This window comes from Lampetra planeri, chromosome 15 (assembly GCF_965212315.1).
Source record: "Lampetra planeri chromosome 15, kcLamPlan1.2.h2, whole genome shotgun sequence".
NCBI lineage: Eukaryota > Metazoa > Chordata > Hyperoartia > Petromyzontiformes > Petromyzontidae > Lampetra > Lampetra planeri.
In genome coordinates, this window is record NC_136121.1 from 1,117,928 (window position 1) to 1,142,832 (window position 24,905).

General features: G+C 45.7%; 1 protein-coding gene across 3 annotated transcripts in view; it reads left to right on the forward strand.

The window, feature by feature from the left end:
* LOC144722587 (volume-regulated anion channel subunit LRRC8D-like) overlaps nt 1-24,905 on the forward strand; it is a 70,742-nt gene that overhangs the window by 25,932 nt on the left and 19,905 nt on the right. For all 3 annotated transcript variants that reach the window (XM_078600805.1, XM_078600804.1, XM_078600802.1), the window contains one exon: nt 23,937-24,195. In XM_078600805.1, coding sequence (XP_078456931.1) covers nt 23,940-24,195 — 256 coding nt within the window. In that variant the 5' untranslated portion in view covers nt 23,937-23,939. The remainder of the gene's footprint in view (nt 1-23,936; nt 24,196-24,905) is intronic.

Sequence of the window (24,905 nt, forward strand, 5' to 3'; positions counted from 1 at the left end):
TTACAGCCATCCGTATATACCTGGAGCCAGTGGCGGGGGGGTGGCACATGCCCCCTCAATGATCCGATCGAAATCCCTAATTTCGATTGCATCATTGGGGTTTATTAGCAATAAATCGGCATTTTGCGACCCCCACTGCCACTGTGTAGCATATTATTATGTGCCAGGGACTCTATGAGATGATAGGACAATAGGCCGAGTCCATAATTGGCAATAAGTAACGGCAAAGCAGTTATAAGTGACTCGCAGAATTGTGCGAAGTTGCGTATACAGCACACGACTTCCCTGAAGGCATTAATTCACCTTCAGTGAGTGCGATGCCGATCACAAATGGTTCGAATTCGACCCTCGATCGGTGGCTGCGCCATCGCCACACACTCGTCGAATAAAAAGCAAGGGACAAGTCCTTACTTACTAACAACTATAAATTTTCATTGCTGGAGGGGTTGCCCCCCCTACCTGAAAATCCTAGCTCCGCCATTGCCTGTATGGCATACTGATGAACTTTTATAAGGATGTAAAATATCTGTGATTCCCGTAATTCGGATTGCTTAATGCAAAGTAAGTTTAATGTGGCGCCATTCACACAAGACCTCACAGCACTTTACAGCACAATCCCACTAAAAAACCCTTAATATTAAACTTAAGAGTAAAACAACCATACACAGATTGACATGCAAGAGAAAATAAATGTTTTCAGGCGAGCCTCAAAAACCTCGACTGACAGAGCGTTCCTAACGGACTGGGGTAAGACGTTCCACAAATGAGGCGACTGACTATTGAAAGCTCTGTCACTCACTCATTGACCGCAGATGTGTCCTTGGAAACACTCAGGTGCCCAGATTTGAATGCTTGTCAGGTGTATGAAAATCGTTTGTTGTTGTTGTAGTTAATGTTTCATTCAGGGTCTTTACCATCTACGTTTCACCAGACTTGCCCACTTGAATGCCCTCAAAGACAGGGCAGCTGAGGGAATTGACTATTAACCCTGTGCACACTGCTTCAATGGTGAGCACGGTCTCCATGAGATGTTACCTACCCTTGGCCCCACTGACACGAGATATTGTTCATGTGGATATGTCTTGAGAGAGATAGAAGAAAATATGACCCCAATTCCTCAGCTAAAACCGTACCATTAGCACTCAATGAAAAGATGCTGCTTTGGCAAAATTGTCCCGATTTTGCTCAGATACAAAATAACTCCACTCGCATGCGGCTTCTTATTGTGCCCTTATCGGTGGTGACCCTGCGGCAGCGTAACCCGTTCCTGCATGCTGGGCATGTGTGTCACGTGAAAGGATGCATACCAATACGACTGTAGTGGGTTCAACTGAGTCGCACACTTCGACTTGGAGGCAGCACATTTATTACTTCAACACAACGGGGTAACTTTACCCCTTAACAAGACAACGACCTAGGGTGGTTACCACCCTGGCTAACTATACAGGTTACAAGATAACTATCAACTTTTGACCGGGACCAACAGCAGACTGCCCGGGTCCAGGTGCTGGAACACTTGAAGATCGGAGATTGTAGACGAAGGGTTTCTTCCCCGGGACGGACAGCCAAGCTCCCTCTCGGGACTCGGCTTATATTTCTCTCCGGCGTGGCCGACTCCGCCTCTGGCCACGCCCCTTTTCCAGAACCTTAACGGTTCCCATCACGTGACCCTCACAGCCCCCTCTCGGGGCCCCTCTGTCATTCGAAGCGGTCACGTGTCCTCCCGGGTCAACTCGGCTGTAATGGCCTTACCCGACCTTCCCTTCAGGTCGACACACACCGTGCCCTCTAGGGCCGGTACTGCATTACAGCATGGTGATATCCAGCGATGTCACTACACGACTGATGAAAATAATGAATCTACTTGTGCTGTAGTTGTGGGTGATATTAGTGTACGCGCAATAGAGGTGAAACAAATTCACACGCTCCTCATGTTCCTCTTTAGCAACTGTAGATTAAGTTATCGTTACTCGCGCTGATACCACCGTACAGTATTTTATTTTCACACCACAGTAGGACAGCGGCGGCATGACGTTAGCGAAGCAGCCACGGGCATCTGATTTTGTAATTCCGCACAGAAGCGGTGACCCAGTGGAGAAAGGTCAGCCAAGTGATGGGAAAGTCACGCTCACTGCCTCCTCCTCCTTGGTCATCCATTCACATACCTGCGGTGACTCGCGTGACCCGTGACCCCCGTGACCTTCATCGCGATCAGGAGCGCGTGACACCGGGGACTGCTGCCTTTGCGCGCCTCAATTTGTCGTCATCGCGTACGGACAACAGAAGCACCTTGGCGTGCTCTTCTCAAACGTGTTTACTTTCATTCCTGTTTTGTAGCAGGAGTTTATGTCTTTAGCACGGGTTGCTCTTTGTGTGCATCAGTGGATCCCCAGCTGTAGTGATCTTTTTTTCCCAGTTGAAATCTGATGGCCTCGCCGCCCATAAGTTTTAAAACAAATGCACTCAATTTGCAGAATAAACAAAAAATGGACCTGGAGCAGTGGAGTCTGTTTAGAGTGCGACCTCTGGCTGCCAGACCATGGTTTAGTTTTATTTGTACATTTTTTGGGTGATTCGTTTACCTTGTACTCCTATCGTGTTTTTGTCTTATTTGTTGTTGCAATGTTCTTTCCATTCCCTTACTGGACATCTGTGAAATCAGAGCTTTATAGCTCATCGGATTCTTCCAGTATAAACAAATATCCTGATTTTGACATTCCGGTCGCATTGTGGTGCTTGTACCACACACAATTCGTGAAGAAGGTAGAAGCACCGGCAAGGTGGGAAAACGCGCAAGACCCTGGCATACTGAGCAGTGCCCCTGCCCACTCGCAGACGCGTAAGGCTCACAGTCTGCGGGGAGGAGCAAATCTTCTCTTCCGTCTTTATTGCAGCCTAGGGCTCAGACAGTCTGAAACCTCAGCCAGACGGTCTGAAACCTACGTTTAGCCTTGTTCATCACGCTTTTTACTTTATTCTGGCTGATGCCTATTTATCTTGGTGTGTAAAAAAAAACCCTGAAGATTTTCAAGCACAAGCAACGCTCGTTGATTCTGTCGTAATTAACACGTGGAATACGATTGAGGATGGCTTTGAAGAATGGGAGACACCCCGAGCTTGTGATGCTATATTCTCGTTTCCATTTGAAGTGATTCCAAAAACATCTTTTCCTGTACCTCCTAAATGAAGCAATTAGTAATGGTCAGATATGACCTCTGAACTCGTGGAGACAAAATAGAACTTATACTTGTAGCCAGCCAGGGATTGCATAGGTCTGATAATTTCCACATAATAAGCCATTTTTTTTAGCTTTCTTTTGTGGGCAGGTCACTTCTGAAAAATAAGTTAATATCTCAGTGGACTTTGCCTGGTAGGATGGGGATGTTTTCGTTTTGTTTGTATTTTTGTGGGTGATTTTTTTTTACCTTTCTTGTACTTTGCGTTACTATCGTGTTTTTGTACGGATTGTTGGTATAACGTTCTTATCCGCCCCTCCTGGACATCTGTGAAAAAAAGTTGTATAGCTCATCGGATTCCTCTAGGATAAATACATTTTCTGATTTTAATGAAATTGGAAAAGCGGTAAAGAACATTCATAATCTTACATGTATGATAATATCAAGGCAGAGATTTGGGATAAGATATGTGTGAAATGTGATAGGAAAGGGAGGATTGCTGCTTAATATAAATATAATTCGCATTTGCAGCATCTGAACGAAAATGAGTGTGAATGAGTTGTAAAGTGAAATGCCTGATTTTTTTTAAGAAAACAAATATTGACTTGCTTTTGTTATTTGATTGGTTAATTTTCTTCTAGCGGTTTATACAATGCTAATTGGGAAGAAACTTTACTTTTTCAGTGATGGTGTTACAATGATGGAGCAGCAGCAGATAAACTTCCACACTCATCCTTCATATCAAATTCGTTATGTTCTCAAGCATGGGGAAGTGCCCAGCTACTGTTTACAGCCTTGCAGCAGCTGTGAAAATGCAATATTCCTGAGGCCAGGCACAAGTAAATCCCCACTCACTGTGGACAACTTTTTGTTGATTTCCCAACGACAAATTTCCCAACATTTGAGCAACGTTGGTTGGTAGGGTGACGAGTGAGATTTAGGCTCTCGCGTGCATCCAAAACGCAAGTTGTGCGCTCTATCGCCACTATGTCTGTCGGCCACTCTATCCGCTTCAGTGAATATTCACGTGCGCTTTGTGTAAATGTCACAACAGATGATGACCTCTGTTCTGTGTTGCAGTGCACAAAATATACGGAGTGCTTTTAGGCTCCTCACTCGTGGCTACTGAGTATGTCTATATTTTTAATCGAACATTGTGAGTGGCGCAAAAGCAGCGTAATTTAAATGTGTAGCTGTGGCGTAGCTAAAGGTGGCAATGTCCTGGTGAATACATCCCTTCTGCTGAAGTGACTTTACACAGATGAGTAACGTTGTCTTGAAAGTAACAACGTTGTCTTGAAAGAAATAAAATGAAACCCATCGAAAAGCCACCGTCTTCTATTATAAATAAGACCTGATTTCACCGAGGGAGTACAATTGTAGTTAAACGGTGATTGGCCGTTATAAATAGAGCATCTGTGTTTTGGGTGATAGGGCCTGTGCTTGGTTGGCGTGAAGCCGTGCGCGCGCGTGTGTGCATGAGTGTGTGTGTCTTTGTGCACATGCGGGTGCCTGCGCTGAAGTCTTTGCTGTTGTGGTTGCTGCAGGAAATAAATTGGCAAATTTTACAAAACACAGGAAGTCTGTGACTTAAACGCTGTACAAAGGAAGGTAAACACTAAAAATCATCCAACTACCTTATGCGAATCGAGCACATTGGTGGAGTAGTACAGGGTGACATTTAGAAATGAATATGTGCCCTTAAAATTTTGTCAATACTTTGTGTTTTTTTCACATTACGCCACTCCTATTTGATGCACTTTAGAAATGTTTAGATTCAATTATGTCAAACGGTTGAATGCACAGTTCCAATACTGAACTCAATTTATACGATCAGTTTTGTACATCTCTGGTGGTGGCATACATCAACTTTGCGATAGCAGAGAGTACTCATATTTTGATCAATGCACTGTAGCTCATCTCTGCTTCTAAAGCACAATCAGGGCACTATCAGGGCCAGAGAGTTCAATGCGGCATTACAAAGGCCTCTTCGTGCAATCCACAGCAGCGGATCAATGAGCAATCATTGGAAGGACGTTATTAACCAGGTAAAGTCTTAACTGGTTGTAATATTTCCTACCTGCCGAGTTTTAGCAGTTATTTCCGACTCTCTGAGTTGCATTGCCAGGTTGGATGTCTTTGCATTGGCGGGCTGGATGTCTCACCGGCACGGCCACCGCTGCTCCTTCCCCTCGATGTGGCGGTGACGCTCGTGATGTGGCGGTGATGCTCGTGTTGTCGCGGACTGTGACTTGCTGCGGTGTTTCTGTGTCTCTCTCACGATCACTTTGTGTTGCGGTCCGTGCACTTCCTCTCTTCCGCGCGTCTGTGCGGGTTTCTGGCCCCCACCCTCTTGCCCGGTACGGCGGCCCCCCTTTCCCCCCTCTCCTGTGTCTGTGCAGCACCACGAGGTGGACATCTCCCTTTCCGACTCGTTCTCTGGCCCCGCCGCCCTCTTGCCGATCAGGCAGCCCCCCCCCCCCCCCCGGTCTATATATAGTGCCGTGTCTGGCAGCCAGATTTCTCTCTCGCCTGAAGACGGTCGCTTGCGGTGCGATCGAAACGTCGTGATCTATTATTTTGTCTACCTACGTGACTTTACCGAAAGAACCAAAGAGGATGGATTCCTGTAGAAGGTTAGGAACTGAGTGGCTGCCATCGTGACTTACGGAGTATACAACCGGTAACTAAATGAACACAACTATTTAACTAAACTATTTTTATGTTACCAGGTAAGGCCCACTTAGCTATATAGCTCTTTTTCAGAAGCGACCTGGCCACAAATGATAGCTTAACAAAGTGGCTTATCGTGTGGATATTTATCGCAGCCAAATACTCTAAACGCATGTTTCTAAATGTGTAGGGAAAAACCGGAGGAATTGGAGAAAAATCCACACGACCACAGGGAGAACATCCAAATATACAGCAGGCGTCAGGGTTGGGATCAAACTCACGATCTCCTGTATACCAGGCAAGGTATTTAACTTATTGCCACAGTGCTATCAGTCGGACAGCTGAGAGCAGTATAATTGACAGTGCATCCACATTGATATCTGCCCTGTTCATCTCTTATTTAGATGTCTTTCTCCACTTTAGTAGAATGGTTGAGCAGGCATATCCTTCCCTTGCCTGGGTCCCATACCAGGCTTGCTGGGCTTGGCTGCCCATGCGAGACGGCAGGGTGGGAGGAGCCGGTCCTCTCAGCCTGTGCTGTACTAATGACTTGGACAACACGGGCCCTTTATTGGCTACAACGTTCGCAACTTTGTTGCGAAAGAGAAGCGTTGAAATTAGCCCGGTTCACCCAAAGAGGGTAATTATTTTTATTTTTGTGCGAACTCTGCAGATTGCAACAGAAAAAAAATTACTTGCAGGACAATCTGCACCGTTCAGCTTTAGACTTGGCTGCAGTATTCATTTGCATCCTTCGTTTTGAAAGTGTGACAAAGTGGGAGAGGAGGGGGGGCGCATGCCTCGCAGTTGCTTGATGATTTCTGACTGCTGTCCCCGTGAATAAGCAACCACCTCCCTCCTTCTGTGCAGCCCAAGCTCGTTAACGTCGCCCTCTTAACGTCGTCATGCCCTTATGTGCCTTGTAGCTGAAGGGAATAAAAAAACAGATAGTGTCTCTTTAATGGGATTTGGTCCTTACTTATAATTAAGGTACGGCGTTATGGGATGCTATTAGGATTTATTACGCTATATAAAATGAAAATAGTATTAATCGATACATAGGTAGCAATGGAAGAATGATTTCAGACGTAACATCTCAGTTTGCAAAGGTTAAACCGTTAGCATGCGAAACAATTTCTCCAGTTAATTTTATTTTCGTCATTTCACGATTGATTGTGTACAGCGCTGCGTATACAGTCACACATTCTTCAAACGAGTGCAGCTGTTGTTCACGGGTGGTGGTTCCCTTACGTGTCGGGAGTCCCCCATGCGTTTCCGCACCGTGCTTGCCTGCTGGCAAGCCCATCAAGGAAAGCCACTGGCCCAATAATTTTTTCTGGCCATGTAAAGAAAGTCCGGTCTGTCTCCCTTGCTTTCAGAAAAAAACACACACACACCAATGTTTTGTTTTGTATTTCGTGAATTCTCTGACGGTTGAAATGAAAACTTTTATATCCACACTCGCCGAAACCCCCCCGCCCCCACCTCCGAGAAGTCTGGCAGCACTCGTGAACAGCTCCTCTTGGCTCGCAGGGGGGTGGCGAGGCAGCGATTTGGCCTCGGGGGCCCCCGCGGGTTTTTGGAGCCGGGTAATCCCAGCTCTGGGCCTACAGTGGCGCAAAGAAGCTCCGTGCTCACCGCAGCTCGCGGGTAATGGCCACGGCCACGTCGTAATGACGTGCTCCGACACGTATCCGACCCAAGGTGTGTGTTTAGCGGGTTTCATAACAGACTTGCACGGCAACAAGTAATTCCACCCTCTTGCCCCTGCTTTGCCTGTAAACACATTCACGGGTGAGCATTCGTTATTCATGCGGAGAATGTATCACGTTTACAAATGTTCTTTGCTTATTGCTGGTTGATCCAATTTTGAGATTTTTTGGGGAATCTCGGAATATTGCTTTTGTTTGTACCCACCACTCGTTTCTGTGCACACTGTCATTAACGCTCATGTAGGCACGGCGACAGAGACAGTTTTTACCGCGTTGTGGGTTAGTGGAGAATGAAACGTGGCATTTCACGTGTTTTCTGTTATCCTTTCTCTACAACAATAGCTTAAATATGTGTGCAGTGAATATGAACGGAAATGGAAGTCAAGCCAATTCTGCTTGCACTTTGTTTATTGTTTTATCCGTGAATTTGGAATTAATGTTTAACAGTCCATGTTTACGAAGCATTAATACATTGCATTGTAAGGCTAAGGATGGGGCGCTGATGGTTTTTATAAACTAGAAACTGTTTAATCTTGTACAGCTCTTGGACGGCCTTGCCTGGTGTTGAGACTCGTCCCAAGTAACGCACCACCATGTAGGTCACACGGAGAACAGCTTAAAGTAAAAAATAAATGTATTTTATTTTACCAGGTAAGGCCCACTGAGCTCTTTTCAGAAGCCACCTGCATAACTGGAACATTTTTGGCACGTCATCCTTTCCACGTTTCTTGGTTGTGACTTTAGAATAATACGTTTTGCTAGGGAAGCCTCTTGGGAGGTTTGGCTTATTGCCTCCAGATTATTTGCGTGTACACGAGGAAGCTTTAGTTCAGGAGGAAACCTGGAAATGCAAAGGGCATCCCGCTCAAACTCCACGTGGCTAGATTGGCAACCCACTCGCTATACAGGGACCTCGTCGCCTCCACGTGCGGTACGATGTCTCGTGCATCTGATATTGGCACAGTCCAAACACCCGTGTACACCTTCATAGCCTGTTCTAAGACAAAGCAGGTGAGCCCCGAGTCGGGCAACTTTATCTGATCAGTGCAATTGCGCAATATAATTGTTGAGGTGTTTTGCTTGTAGCGAACATCACGTTATCCACAAAGCAGACATTGGTCTACAGGTGGACATAGACACACGAGGTCACATGTAACAGGGAGACGACATCGATACTGCATTTGTTGATAATGTGTCCTGGATAATGCGCATTCTACAAAAGTGTTGTGCAACAGTTGACACCCTGGCAAGATGGAATGCCCTGTGTTTCGGAACACGAATCCATCACGCTTTAATGGGAGGCAGTATTATACTGTGGGAAATGCATTGTGCTCAGAATCGGCGTGTTTTATAGGCACCTTTATTATGCTTCGTTTGATTAAAACCAAATCGTCTATCCCCCACGGCCTTGGAATTCCACATTCTATCTTTCGCCCGCACATGAGCTCATCACCTCACTTTTGCAGCACGTGTCCCGTCCACCCATTACTCTCCATTCGCTCCCATTCCGTCACTCGTCCTGCCCATCGGTGCATTGTCCCTTCTCGTAATCCGTCCTGCCCAAACCCACTTACTTTTTAGCACTCAATTTGATTTTTTCTTTCAATTGCATTTGGTTCCTGACTAATGTGTTTCTCTATCTGTTTCCGTGTCATTTCCAGCACGCGTTTCTTCACGCTTCTTGGTGTGCTATGTTTGTTTTCTCCCATATGTTATTGTCTGTGTTTCTGATCCAAATGGTGTTTGATCCCAACCCAGAGGCCCATTGTATATTTGGAGTTTCTGTGTCTCTCCCCATGGTCATGTGGATTTTCTTCAGGTCCTTCGGTTTTTCCCTCCACATTTAAAAACAAGCGTTTATTGTATTTGACAGCGATACATTTCCATTGGATAAGCCACTTCGATGAGCTATTATTTTTGACCAAGTCCTTTCTGAAAAACAGCTAAAACGCTCAGTGGGCCTTAGCTGGTAAAATAAAACATAGTTTAGTTTACATAACAGGTTATTTTCAGTGACTAAAACTTTTCTTTAGCAAATTGAGTTTTTCTAAATAATTCTCATCCTGCTGCTGTTTGCCTCTCTATTTCATCATTTTGATTCCAATATGAGCCTTCAATAATTGCCCGAGACATACAAATCCTGTTTTGATTTCCAGCCATGTGCCTCCAGCAATTACTTATTTTGTTTAGCAGACTTCCTGCTAAGCAAATGAAACGGTAAAACAACAATGCAAAACATTTAGAAACATAAAAATGATCCACCAATAAAGGGATCACGTAGTTTTTTTGTCGTATATTTCATAATCTTTCTGATCACCATTTCTGCAGAAGTCTGTGATGTTAAGATTATCCGTTATATAATTTAGCAACTAGAAAATGGCTCAAATTGGTGGTCAGGTGGCTGAGACATCTGATCCCCAAACACCCCTTGAGATTTTGGAATTAAGCTTTAGCAGGCCACTTGGCCAAGCCGAGTTCTAGAAAGCTTATTTGGCATCAAAGTCTTAAGTCAACCCCTTGGTCATCAATAAACGCAAACGTTCTGTTCCGGTGATTGCACAGAATTGGTGACACCGCCCTTGTAGAAGCGGCAGCATCGTGGAAATGGAACCTTGGCGTGCCGTGACGTGTGGACTTTGCTGCTGCTGCTGCTGCTGCTGGATGACCTGTGGTCTGGTTGTGTGCTGGATGAGACTTTTAAGTTGGCCTCGTCTCCTGCGGAGACGCGGGGAGAACGCGAGGCCTCCATTGCCCATGCGTCATTGCGTTCGAGCTTTCGTCAATATTTAATGTTTTTTTCTCTCTTTGCAACTGTCAGCACTTTCCGAATACAATCATTTTAACCATATTCACTGCACAACTACCCAGGATTCTGTGTGAAACACAAATATGTGCTCCCAGGGACATTGGCAGAGTGCACAACTGGACTCCCAACATCACATCCTCTCAGAGCACCTTTTGGCACTTAGATTCTCTGTTGCCATATGTTCCTGGGGCCTGGCACCCAACCATTCGTGGCTCTCCACAAGGGCTGAGATTAAAATTAAATATTAAACACTAAAGTAAAAATAAACTATTTTTATTTTACAGAGGAAAGGCCCACTGAGCTATATAGTTCTATCTTGATTTTAAGCTTTCGTGACTGAAGGAATTCATACTCTTTGGTTCCTTCGGTAAAGTCACGTAGATATGAAAATAAATAATAGATCACGACGTTTCGATAGGAACAACAAGCAATCGTCTTCAGGTGAGAGAGAGAGTAGCATGCCGTTGTGACGAGGCATTATATAGATCCGAGAGGGGGGAGGGAGGAGAGGGCGTAACTTGAGGGTGAAATGCAAAGAGGGCTCAGGTGAAAGAGAGATAAAGGAAAAGGAAGCTTAGATATCAAACTTAACACAATTTAGAAATGGATGCAACTCAGAGAGTCGGCTAACACAACAGTTAACACTTTACCTGGTTGATCACGTCCTTCCAAAGATTGCTCAATTGTGCATCCATCTTCTCGGTTGAAGTTATGTCCGAGTTGTGTGGAAATCCTCCCCGCAGAGGCGGTTCAATCTTGATTTGATGCTTTTGTGACTGCAGGAATTCGTACTCTTCTCCCTCTCACCTGAAGACGATTGCTTGTTGTTGCGATCGAGACGTCGTGATTTATTATTTATTTTCTGATCTACGTGACTTTACCGAAAGAACCAAAGAGTAAGGCAGGCTGCTTGGTAACTTTGATCCTCAGGGCAGTTGGGATAATGCTTTGTGTATGACATATCAGATGAGGTGGGAGTCGCTGTGTGTTGAGCCATGGCACAACCCGCAGATATCAACACAGATGTGAACTAAAGTTATTGCTGTAAAAATGCTCTGTCCAAAAATAATTCGTTGTTCATTTGACCCCGAGGGAGATGCCACCATCATTGACAATAAAACTATCGTACAATCCTGTGTCAATTCGCTGCTGGACAAAGGACACCCCGCACCATGAAGTCATGGGGTTTGCTTAACCATACTTCACCACGCTGGTCAATGTAGGTTGGTGAAGGGGCGGGTCCCAGGACCAGTTCAGATATTGCCCACCACCAAATGTTCACTGTGGCTGGGAATCGAACTTGGATGGCCCGCATTGACGGCGCAGAGTGCTCACTGCATCTAACCATCCGGCGTGTATCCCAAGCTCGGGGTGTGCCCTTACTACAGTGCGTGCACACGCGATGCTGGATTTCCTTTAGTGAGGTCATTTGTCACTCACAATCATTGCCGTTGGCTCGTACTCTTCGCTGTTAAGACACAGACTTTTATTATTCCTTATCAAGTGCTGTATAGAAAAGAAGCTGGTTGTTACGAAGATGAGAACTCACAGTTATGCAATCACATGAAAATGTGTCAAAGACGTCATATGTATAAAAATAGATATTTTATTGTCATATATGGGTCGCTGAAATCTGCCTGTGCCAATGCCATATTTGTGATTCTTGGGATGATATAACGTGCGCTAAAAGTCCGAGCCAGAATAAGGTCAGATGTTGGGAATAATATTCCTTTCCTCGGTTTATTCTCCCCAATTATGTGTGCTCTGGGCACAACGATGAATGCATTTTACGTCAGAACTCTCGTAGTGAACGAGTGCCTCGCCCTCTGTCAGAGAACAGGAGACATTGTGTAGGCCGTGTGTCACGTCTCAGGACGATGAGAGTGTCTTAATCATTGCGCCTTAAAATATGTTGGTTTTAGTGACAAACCAACTGTGCACCTTCGGTAATTTTTCTTCAAATAATTGTGCAATCGAGCCGAGACGATCAAGTTGACTGCACTTGATGAGCCAGTTTTTAATCCTGGGATTACTTGATTTATTACACGCCCTCTGTAACGGACAGCTCGTATTAAATGTAGGGCAATTTACTGCCCCCTACTGAATGGGAACCCCACGCTGTTACAACGCTGGGTCACTAAGGTACAAGCCAAATTCTCGCTTGGTGGAAACGTCCATTAGTGGTCCACGCGCTGCTGATGAAGTTCAGAACATTTAAACTGGCCAAGGTCCTTGCCTGCTTAAACAAATGGTTTGGAAAAAATTGGTCCAGATGGCTAAACATGTCTTTTTTTTGGCCAGTGAAACACTTGTGTATGCATTCATTAATCACGAGTGCCAACCTGGTTTCAAACCCAGGCTCAGTGCTCTGACCTGGCGCTATTCCATTGAGAGCCGCCTTACCACATTAGGCACCATGAGAAGATTTGGAGAGCTGTGGGTTAATGTCCGCAATCCAGTTTTTTCATTCTCATTTCCAATATTGCATGACCAGCCTTTACCATCTGGTACAAATGCAAAGTCACCCACACTTGCAAGATATAAGAAAATGTGCTGAGTATAATCCTGAAATGTCACAACATCATCAGCATATGCATGGTTGTGGGCAAATATTCATGAGCCAGTTAAATTATTCATGAAGCACAAAAAGAGTTAAAAGCTAAGAATATAATTTTAGGTCCCTCTTTTTAATACAAAAGGATATGTGAAGTCCAATAATCCATTTGGTTACATTTATGGGTCTCACTAACATAATAGTTGGAACCAATTGAACAGAAATGTCATGTTAACCATTTATATAATGCACAGTATCAATGGGTTATATAGCTGACTCGTGTCTTGGCGTTGTGCCAATCGCTATCTTTAATGTGTGGATTGGCATTGGTCATGTGTGATCTACACCGACATCGTCTTAAGGCGGCGGGCAGAAGAAGAGTGGTATGGCGCTCGGTTGATTATGCGTGAGACTTTTATGGCCATGGCCTAGAATTACTGATAAGGATATACGTGACCGACAAGCGAGTGGCGCCCCACTTTATTGAGTAAATATGACCTCAATGTACATAGCGGCTAATGGCTGATGGCATTGTTCCCTATAGAAGGGGAAACTGCACAAGTGGGCAGAATGTGTGTCTCTATGTGTACTCACTGGACATGCAGCTGGGTCTGAAACACATTTCTGAACCACTACTTCTGGTAATGTGCTCCAACTTACCGAAAGAGGTTACATCGTGTGAGATGGTACACCTGAAGCTGCAATTTGTGGGAGTTGAAACATAGTTTCCAAAGGGTACGAATGTATTATAATAACTGTGACATTCAATGCGTAAATGACATCATGTTCCACTTCTGACTGATTTTTACCTGAATTATTGGTAGTTGGCCAACAACCCGAATTTTTTCTGGCAACAAAACTGAAACCTTTTTACAAGGATTCATGTCTGCATTAAACACAATACTTGCAGTCAAAATGCAAACAAAAAACATACTATGATAATATATGCATTGTCCTTGAATTCTAAAAACATGGATTGTTTATCTAACAATTTTCAAGTTTCTCTTTTTCCCCCCGCCTCTCCCAACCTTATCCCTCGTATCCTTAGCAATGCGTCATGAGAATACGCATCCGTTTGGAGAGCTAGCAGCAGAGCAGTGCCGTGCCTCGTGTTGTCCAGAAAGGGCTTGGAAGGAAATGTCGCTAGAACTGCTTCTGGAATCTCCGTCGGGTTGCCTCCTCCTCGTTCGTCGGTCGTGGACACACCGGCCACAGTTGTGCCACAAATCAGACGGAAGGAGCATGGCAAGCACGTCAGCCAGCAGCAGCCTCAGGCCTATCGAGCTCTCCTGCGCGTGTGCCGAGGCATTTGGGTTTTTGCGAGCGAAGGACGCGCGTTAAAGGTCCGGCGTTACGCCTCTGCTGCTGTACGTAGATCATAATTTGTAATTGTTTCGATGCTTAGGGCATTGGTAGTATATTTGCGAATAAAAAAACGGCTGTATAGCGAGGCGGCCGCGGTGCTCAACCGCTGAGCCGGTTTGCGCTCAGTCAGCATGTTCTTTTCGGCAGCCATCGAATAAATCCTGCAATAAAATGCGAAAGTATGCCGTCTTTTATAAAGTGGGGCGTGAAAGAGGATGGTAGTGTCATCCTTCACAATGTAGTGTATTATACATGGAGTCTCACACACTATAGTTGGAGGCAATACTTTTAATAACAACTCGGGTTCTATAACTAGTAAGGTGTCTATCTGTTCGCTATGTGCGTGTGCGTTAGTGTAGCGAACAGGCCAGTCAGCACACACGCTGTCTGACCCACGATGTCAGGCTACACTCAACCGACGAATGAGGAGCGATGAGCGAAGACGAAGCGGGACTCCAGGCTGATCCCCACAACGGACCCCGATCCCTGTCGGGGCTCCCCCTTTATTTCCCTGGGCGTGGGCTCGCCCTGCCCTCGGTCACGCCCCCTGCTGTATCAAGTAAGGAGCTCCCGGCTCCCAGTCACATGTCCCTTTATTACCCGACGTGTGAAATAGTGGCTGATGCTAATCATAGAGTGACAACGTTTCATGTCACTACAACAACAGTGAGCCCTTGCATGCCTGTGGTTGTCAAAAGCCCAAATTTGAAGAATATTTGCCATCGACTCAGTTGTAATTGTCATTTGTCTTCGGACTAGTGTGCTTACCCATGCCCTGCTTGTGAAATAGATCATGAATCACAATTGGCTCTTAGTTGACCTCGATCAAATAATTTACAGCCATGCAGCACCCAGAAGCGTGTCGTATATAAATTACTGTCTGTCTGCACGACACACAAGAGAATGCAGTGGCTATTTTCACACAATTGTGCGTGACTGCCAAGAGCTTTGATGTGCATTAAGTGAGTCGACTTGACTATATACTTTGTTGCCGAATGTTCCAATTGAACATTGAAACAAGTCAACCGGGGTAGTACACCTCCGGTGAGCGCTGAAGTATTGGTCGAAGTCGAAAGCGTCTAATTATTAGTGCTCTGGTATCTGCGAGTACCGATACATTGTGCATTTTGCATTGGACGTGATGATTGGTTTCATCAGTCCCTTTCCTCAAGTCCCGTGGGACTCAATATAAATTCTTGCAGTTAGGCATCGACATCAAAAATATCTGCGATGGCTTTCCCCCACGTGTTGTTAAGGTCAAGGCGAATTCTATATGCAATGATTGAAATACCTACAGTAAAATCTGGACAGTGCTTACTTTTCCAACTCTTTGCTGTTGTTGTTGTAACTCTCTGACCTGCCCCTACTGGACATCTGTGAAAAAGAGCTTTATAGCTCATCGGATTCCTCCTGCAGTATAAATTCTGATTCTGATAGACACCCACTTAGTTACTCCTCTTCATCCCCTATGGGACGTAAGGCTACGATAGACACCCACGGGGGAGATGAACTCGTGACTCTGCAAAAACTCATGCACAGCCATTTCGTCACTCCACTGCTGGACGAGTGCCTCCCCCGTGCCGTGCTGGTGGTGGTGATTTGACCATACTTCCCCATGCCGGTCAGTTGAGGTTGGTGACTGTGGGGAGCATAGAAGCAGGACCAATGGGTTCTGCTGAGCATCACGCGGTACATCATGTACATCACATGGTACACCACGTGGTGCATCACACGGTGCACCGGTCACTCGCGGTGTGTGCACAGCGGCCGCCCGTCTTCAGCTTTATCCAGGCCGAAACCCCGTTTGGTTTTGTGAGGGTGCCCAGCTCCAGAGCCACCACCACCTTCTTGCCCTGCATGTAGATGCCACACGGAAAGTATCTAATGCTTTATTTGTCAATGTGTTAGGTGTTTGGAAGCTTGTGAAGCCTTTCGATGAGGTCACAGCTGAGTTGCTGAGCTCCTTCAGAATCCAAACAGAGTCTTCAAACATAAAATGAGTATTTGCAACAAGCTCCTGGAGCCCTTCTCATGTTTCCCCAATATGTTTTACAGTCAAAAAGAGCAGTGTGAACGTGATCAAACTGCAACTGATGCTCTTATGAAAATGAAAGATTAACAAGAGGAAAAAAAAAATTTCAACCGCAAGATAATGAGAATTTGGAAAATGTCAAATCGAGGTGGCTCGGGGTGAGAGTACGGAGCCGGCACCGCTGAAATCCTGGGCTCCGATCCAGGCATCCGCCTGTCCTTATTTAACCGGGTTCCCACGTGTAGCAAGTTAACTTTATTTTACTATTTTTATTTTACCAGGTAAGGCCCCACTGAGCTATGTAGCTCTTTTTCAGAAGCGACCTGGTCACAAATGAGAGCTCGACAAAAGTGGTTTATGTGCAAATGTATCGCAGCCAAATACTCTAAACGCAGGTTTCTAAATGTGGAGGGAAAAACCGGAGGACCTGTAGAAAAATCTACGCGACCACGAGGAGAGAGACACGCAAACTCCAAATATACAGCAGCCAAGGTCGGGATCAAACCCACAATCTCCTGTATACAAGGCGAGGTAGTTAACATCTCGCCACCGTTGACCCTCTTGGTCAGGGCACCAGTTGTTGTACACCTAAAATATAATTATATTGAGTTTATTTTACATGTGGAATGTCTAAATTCCAGCTCCGAGAATTAAAACCGCGTTGGTTTGACTGTCATGTGATATTCTCTTGGCAGTGTGTATGGGAAAGTGTGCCCCACTCTACTGTGTTAAAAAATACAGAGAGAATCAGAAAAAAAAGCCTTGAAGGATTTTTTTGAGAGAAGTTCTGTAAACATTACCTTCAGCTGGTCTCTAACATCTGGGTCGCACGGCTCTGAGATTTCCCGATGGAGTCATCATCATCTCCTGACATGTCGATAGCACGATGGGAGTACAGTATGTATATATGGCACCAAAACGTGGAGCAAACCCCAGATAATCTTGTTATTTTTGCACAAATGTTCCATGGCAGGAATCCTGAGGAGAATCCCTTTCAAGTGAACTTAAAACTTACTGACTTAGGAATAGGAATCGTATGGTTACCAACTGCAGTTTTGGTACAAATAGTAATCAAAATAGTAGTTTGGGGTTTTAACAATACCAAGGTGACTACTGTCACATCATGGTATAACTTTGGAAGCACTGTGTCCGTTGAGACGGTTGACAATGTTGCGTTTTGTCGATTGCCCAGCCAGTTCCATTGTTGGAATGTGAGATGTTAAGTGTTGCTTCTGGGTCTTCTGGGCTCACAAGTCAACCGTTTGCGCCAAAACCACCGCTTTGTGCAGAAACGCCCCATGATAGAAGCGGCGGTGGCAGCAAATGTCCTGCGTGAGAGAGAGTGTGTGTGAGGAAGAAGAAAAAAAAATCTTTTTTTTTATTAAGTGGGATTTATAAATGAACTAAAAATAAGTTGGGCAACAACAACAACAAAAGGTCACTCGGCAACATACCTTGTGTTGTCATGGCAACACCCAGAGATTCCTTTCGGGATTGGGTGGCCCTAAAGGGAGTTTTGCCAGGACGGGGCAGTCTTCTCCGTTCAGCCTCCCCACACGAGTGAGAGGGAGGGAGAGCGAGCGAGCGAGAGCACGGGAGAGCGAGCGAGCGAGCCACTGCTCGCAGTCCTCGATTGCTACCGAAGAACCTCGGCCGTCTAGCCGCTTGTTACTGGTGAGTAGCACGCCATGCCCCCCCCCGTCTCGTTCACTGCTCGGTGGCGATATGTGTCGTGGATGCGCCTGTGCGTTGGCTACATTGCTGCGCTGGGCCAGTGTGCACGTGTGTAACGCCGTTCTCGTTAAATTGCGCGGTATTTAGCCCTGGCGGCGTGGCTGGGAGTGTAAGAAGCTGCCCCCCCCATTCGTAGCGTATTCCGGCCGGTGGATTGTGGCTGCTCGTGTCACGGTAGTCGTTCTGGAGAGGCTTGCTTCCCGCTCGTCTGCCGACAGTGCACACAGCGCAGCTGCGTTACGTAAGCGTGCCATTCTTATCTGTTGTGTAAAATGAGAACGGTGTATATTTAATATAACGTGGAAAGGTATTCATTTCACGTGGGAATAGGCTGTGCGTTGCGTGGCCGATCGGTTATGTAACTGCGCATGGCCACCGACGTTGATCATTTTAGTGGCCTTATTAATAAAAAAAATAATTGCATGAGTACGTGTACAGATGGGTCCTGATCGTTTTTTCAAAGAGTGTACTGCAGCCGAATCTGTTACCTATCACCCAGGGAATTTAAATTACGACACTGGCCAACCTTTTTTGGAGGGCCCTGCTTGGAACGTTCAGCCAATTCCTTTCTGGACATGTTTGCCAGTGGGGTGGGTGGAAACCCAAAACTGCACTGATTTATCGTGAACCGACTTTGCTGTACTAGCTCCTTAAAGCAGCTGGTTATCCCAAGCACATGATGACTTTCTATACCTCGATCCACCAACCAGACCTCCAAGATTGCCGCCTTGCAGGCATTTATGTCACAGTAACCTGGTTACCATCCTGTGTCAGAAAATTATCCTCATTGTTCCAATTCTGTAGAACTCGCTGTCCTCGCAAACTAATGATGGTCGAGGTTGTGATTTTTATTCAGGAATCAATTATTTTTTTGTAAATTTGACTGTCTCATTTGTTATCCAATTCGATCTCATTTTCCACGTGAACGTAAATGGCACGTTTGCATACACGTTCCAAACAACAGGCGTGAATAGTAATGTATTGATTCTTAAATCGATGAATCGTTACATTCGTTCTTCCGATAGCGAGCTTAAAATTGTCAGTTATAGCTTTATTTGTCTGCCAAATATGAGTACGATAATAGAGCTGCCAGGTCAGGTTTGTGCGTTTTTCATTGGCTGCCTGTCTAGCACTCTGGCGTAGAGCTTACCTGGGACGCTGTGAGGAGTGTGGTTCCTCTGTAGTTGCAACACACCCTCTGGTCCCCTTTCTTAAAAATGGGGACCACGACTCCAGTTTTCTAAACCAGCGGTACTGTACCCGCCTTCCATGCAACATTGAATATTGCATGTTAACCAGGACACTCCTACACTGTCCAGCACTTTCAACAACTCTGGGCGAATCTTGTCCACCCCAACAGCTTTGCTGCTACAAAGGCCCTCGACAGCCGCAGTGACTTCAGAAACCGTAATGGATCCGACCCCCCCCCCCCAGCTGTTTCCAGGGTTGCCTCCTGAGAGGAGGGCATGTCCACCGGGTTGAGGAACTTCTCAAAGTGTTCCTTCCATCTCCTTGACTATCTCCTTAGTTGAGTTCAATGTTATGCCGCCCTTCCTACAACAGCCTGGACCACGTCCCGTCGACCCTTCCTAAGATGGTTTGTCAGAACATCTTTGAGGCTGCCCGGTTATCTCATCTCCATGGCCTTTCCAAACTCCTCCCACGCCCTGGGGGTTTTCGCTTCTGCAAATGCTACAGCTGTAGTCCTCTTGGCAAGCCAGTACCTCTCAATTGAGTCGGGAGACCATTTTCCGAGGATAGCTCGTAAAGCCTCGATGAAAATCAATCCTCGGTATTGTTCGTACAAAGATGAAAGTTATAGTCCGTGTGATTTATGAGAACGAGACGCTAAGTATTACATTTATGCTAATGGTACAGACGCAAGAGACACAAACAAGACGGCATTCAATGGAGACAGTAAAACCCGAGAAGGGGATGGAATCTTGAATCAAATTGTGACTGTGGGGGTGAGAATTCATGAAATGTATGTAGAGAGTGAATCGTTTAATGCCAAATGACCAGCACTGGGAAATACAAATTTGGCCTGTTTAGTGGCGCTGGCTCGAGATGTAATGGATATTAACTCCTATGGCAACCAGAAAGATGATTAAAACCCAGTTTTCAATAACTGTAAGATGCGTTTTTTGTTTCTCGTAAGGAAAATACACGTATTGAAATACTACGTCAGAAAAAGTCTTTATAAATAGCAGTAATCTATTTTTGTAGAGCGAGCGCCTTTCATCAAGAGACCACCAAGCGGCCGTCCATGTAAAAACGTCAACACTTCGTGTGAAAACAAGAAATGTGGCAAATGCGCTGCCTCGCAAAAGTACATTTCTAAGTGTTCACTTTTTAGCAGTCAGATGCGAAACCTTTTGAATACTGTTGTGTTAATGTCAACTTTTAAGCATGCCCTTGATAAGCCTTGGCATATTTGTTGGGTTTAAATGTACTTGGGTGGTCATGCGCCTCCTCGCCGCTGCGGGCCTCCCAGTTGGCTTCTCCTCAGGGGGACCACTCGCGCGACTTTGGCGGAAGGTAACGTCTCACTAAACGCGGTGATCAATTTGTACATCTGTTTATGATGCCTTTTAATTTCGGCTGTTCACGATTACTTAGGCCCCAAAGGAAGCTAGGCTGCAAGATAAATTGCCTTTCATTGCTGTCCCAAGTGAGTGCGAGTTGAAGTGGGGCGTGCGGAATACCCTTGTTACAAAGGCAAAGCTCATCAGTGCAAATGGGTGCGCGCAGACGAGCGGCAGTGCGGTTGTTTGCACGAGCCGCATTTGAGAGGGTTGTATTCAAAAGCTTTGGCCCCCTGCTCTTTCAGCTACTCCATTATGTATACCAACTTGACAAATACATCATATACGGTTGTTGGCGCGTGTGTATCTGTGTGCGGTGGCGTGTAGTGGGTTAGCGCGCCGCGCTACGTAACCCGGCGACCCGAGTTAGATTACCGCTCATGGCCAACACCAGTGACGATTATCTGAACCGGTCCTCGGCCTTCTCTCGGTCGACTCGGCCTAAAATGAGTACCTAGTGGAGTGTGTAAAATCATCGCCACTGGTAAGACAAAGGCGGCCAGGCGTGGTGCTGGCCACCCACCCCATTGTGTACCGTTCCGGCCCTCATAGGTGCTCGCTAACAACAATTTGCCTAACAGTCTCTTAAGGCTTTGCGTGGTACCGTTGTCTGTCTTTTTTTTGTACAAACTTTTGCTCGTATTTGTACATAGCCTTTTGAGCACGGCAAACATTTCCCAGATATATATGACTTGTTCATAAAGGCCGTCTTCGCCAGGCACAAATGTTCAAGAAATATAATAATTAACCTGATATAATTTTTACAATTCGTATCTATGATCAGACCACTAACAACTTCTCCAAAAATGTGTATTTTTCCGCGGAAAAAAAATGTAATTGTTGACGACTCAATTTAAATATTCCGTTCTTTTTCATTATGAAGAACAAAAATGAATGAACTTGATACTCTGAGGGGAAGACCCTATCTTTTACCGTTTTCGAATTATTCAGATTTGAAATGCATCCATTTTAGTTAAAAACTGCTTAAATCCGAAATCTCAAAAACAATAAAAGATATAACTGGTTCTCGCTTTAATTTTATTTGCTGTTTAACGCTCTATCAAACGAAAAAAAAATGTTATCTCATTTTAAACGGTTTCTGACTGACTCGTAGAAACGTTTATGGGGCACAAAAAAAAAATCTGATTTTCAGATTTTTCCTGTTTGTATCCTAAAAGCTACCTATGTATCAAACTTCAGCTTTCTAACATGTCGGGAAATACCCTAGAGGTTTTTGAGACATACAGATTAAGGTATTTATTTATATAGATGATGGGTTTCCTCATCATTTGAAGAGTTGGATATCGTTGGCATCCGCCAAGCCAATGGGCCCAGTCGTGTGGGGAAATTGGGTTTTGAGAGGTAGACCCTGCAGCAGTGGGCATCACGAGGACCACAATGCACTTCTTCAAGAAGTGGGGATGCTGTCTGGGTAATGTGCAGAGGTTGTGATGCTTGCCACACGTTTTTTTGAATGTCATTTCAAACTTGTCCTATGTGCCCGTACCGCTGGCAATTTGAAACCTAGTGGGAACGTTGTTGTATGTCCCAAGTTATGCAACTAGGCGCGAGTGCCATTGCATGGGTTTTATTCGTGATCAAAGTCTGAATATGACATGAACATAAATAGAGTGTGAATAAGGACGGCCTTGAAACTTTTAGATAACACAATAACAGAACATTCGTATACTGTCGTGGATATCAATACAGTGACACTAATACGATTGGACTGTTGCTAAATCACCCAGAATGCGCCTGAATCTCATCCAATCCCGGAAGCTAAGCAGGGTTGGGGCTGGATACTGCTTGGACAGCAACCACCATGCATAACACAGGTATTGTAGGCTGCTGTGGGGCTACGTTGGAAAAAAAATCCATTGTTGAACTGTACTATACTCACGTCTATGCTGCGCCCGCCTTCATCAACCCACACCAGATTAGCGTTTTTTGGTCAAATAACTCTCGTGACCTGCACGGCATGGGGAGGCCCTCATCCAGCACTAGATTAACAACGCACGGTTGGCTACGTACGGTGCGGAAGAAGTTCAAGATACAAAAGGCTGTGTATGTTTAATACGAATGTACAATTTTCTTTCTCCATATAATTACCGTACATTGTTTTTGGTGACGGTGGCAAAAAGGCATTGTGTGGGAAGGATACATTTTGTAAATTAGATGGGTTTTCTCTAGAAAGCTCTGGATAATTTGCTGATATCGTTTGCATTTAGGGCAGATGCCATCGTCCTGTCTTTTCCCAAGGTGTGACGCACATCGTGCAATGTTGGTGGTGGGTATGAAGCAGTGCGTTTGCAGCCTGCGATGTTAAAACGAGCACAGGTAATAATTCAGCCATTAACTTGGAGATGTCACCTGGGCAAGAGACATTGCCGTCGATGCGTGGGTTGGAAGCTAGGCCTGGGCTTAAAATGTCCTTTTGGTTGCCAGCATCACGGCGTCAAATGTGGTCCCGTTGCTTGGTTACGACGGTTCACGTTGGTAATCTAAACGCGAGTTAAATCAGGCGAACCTGAAATTACGCTCATGCTTTTGAATAGAATGCAAATTAAGTAGGTGGGCAACTAGGCATTTACTGCGACATGTTGAAATAAATATATGGAGGTTACATTAGCTGTGTCCTGGAATATGTGCGAACCATCTCGATTACACCTTTCGCTATCTCTGAACAAGATGAAATGGACGAACCTACCTGGTCCTCACTTGGCTTAATCCTGAAAGAAACTCGATATTTAAACTTTTCAGGAGAAGGCAAGGGGAATGAAGCTCCGTAGTTACCGTCAAGTGAAATAGTAATACTGGTAGGAACCTCCTGGTTACACCAGCCCACAGGAGATTATTGTGTCCGTCGTGTAGGGAGGGGCTGGGTGGGGAGGGAGGGGCTGGGTGGGGAGGGGCTGGGTGGGGAGGGTGGGGCTGGGTGGGGAGGAGCTGGTTGGGGAGGGTGTGGAGGGGCTGGGTGGGGAGGGTGGGGAGGGGCTGGGTGGGGAGGTTTGGGAGGGGCTGGGTGGGGGGTGGGAGGGGTGGGGCTGGTTGGGGAGGGGCTGGTCACCCCGTGGTGCCCTTATAAAACTCAACGTTTAACTTAATCACGCCGGCTTGTGCCCGCCCTCACAGTCGGGCATATTTGCGGAATACACCACGCCGCCGTTGACCCTGGCCATTGACCGAGCAAGCCAACGTTCCTACCAGCTCCCTCTGCAGGAATGTGTATCGCAGCTTCCGGGATAATGAACGAGTCACCGACCGTGTTTGTGTTTTTTGCCCCGCTTTGCTTTTCACAGGCAATGTTTACGGTGACGGAGGTCGCGTCGCTCAGCGACTCTCAGCCGGCTTACCGTATCCTCAAGCCCTGGTGGGACGTGTTCCTCGACTACCTGGGCATCGTCATGCTTATGCTGTCCATCTTCGCCGGCACCATGCAGTTCTCACGTGACCCGCTCTGCTGCCTTCCCAAGCTGGACGAGAACGTGACGTGTCTCTCCGACTCGGCCATACAGAAGTCCCTGCTGGCCACGGCCTCGCCCAATGCGCCAACAAAAGGTTCGAGCTTTGCACCACGCTTGAATTCTCATCCCACTTCCGACTCAATTGTCGTAATGGCGTCGCGTAAGTGTCGGTTTTCCGTTCGGAGTTTTGTCAGTCACCGTGTAGACCAAGCGGTGGTTCTCAACCTTTTTTGTGGGTACTGTACACCCCGAGTTGACTTTTGTTTCAACTGCGTTACTCCCCCCCCCCCTGCCTGACCCAACATGGTACTGTGAATAATGAATATGAATATTTTATTATTTGTTTCTTTCGGTTAAGTCACGTCTAAAGATAAAATAATAAATTAAATTAAATAATAGAATACGACGTTTCGATTGCAACACAAGCAATCATCATCAGGTATAATGAAATAGCGACATAAAATCTAACCAGAAAACTATAGACAGACATATTAGCAGACAGATATCACCAAGATACATAGCGAGAGCAACACAGGTAACAGAGAGGGGTGATCGTCTCTGTGTGGTGGCCTTAAATAGACAGAGGGGGGGGCGGAGGCAGAGAGAGGGAGGAGGGTTAGAGAAAAAATTAGCATATCAATGAGTGGTCAACAGACGTGGTGCTGCGAATGCGATGGCACGGCAAGCAAGCCTGAAAATCAGGAGAAGGACACACTAAAATTAAATAACCTAGTAAAATATATTATTTAATTTTAGTGTGTCCTTCTCCTGATTTTCAGGCTTGCTTGCCGTGCCATCGCATTC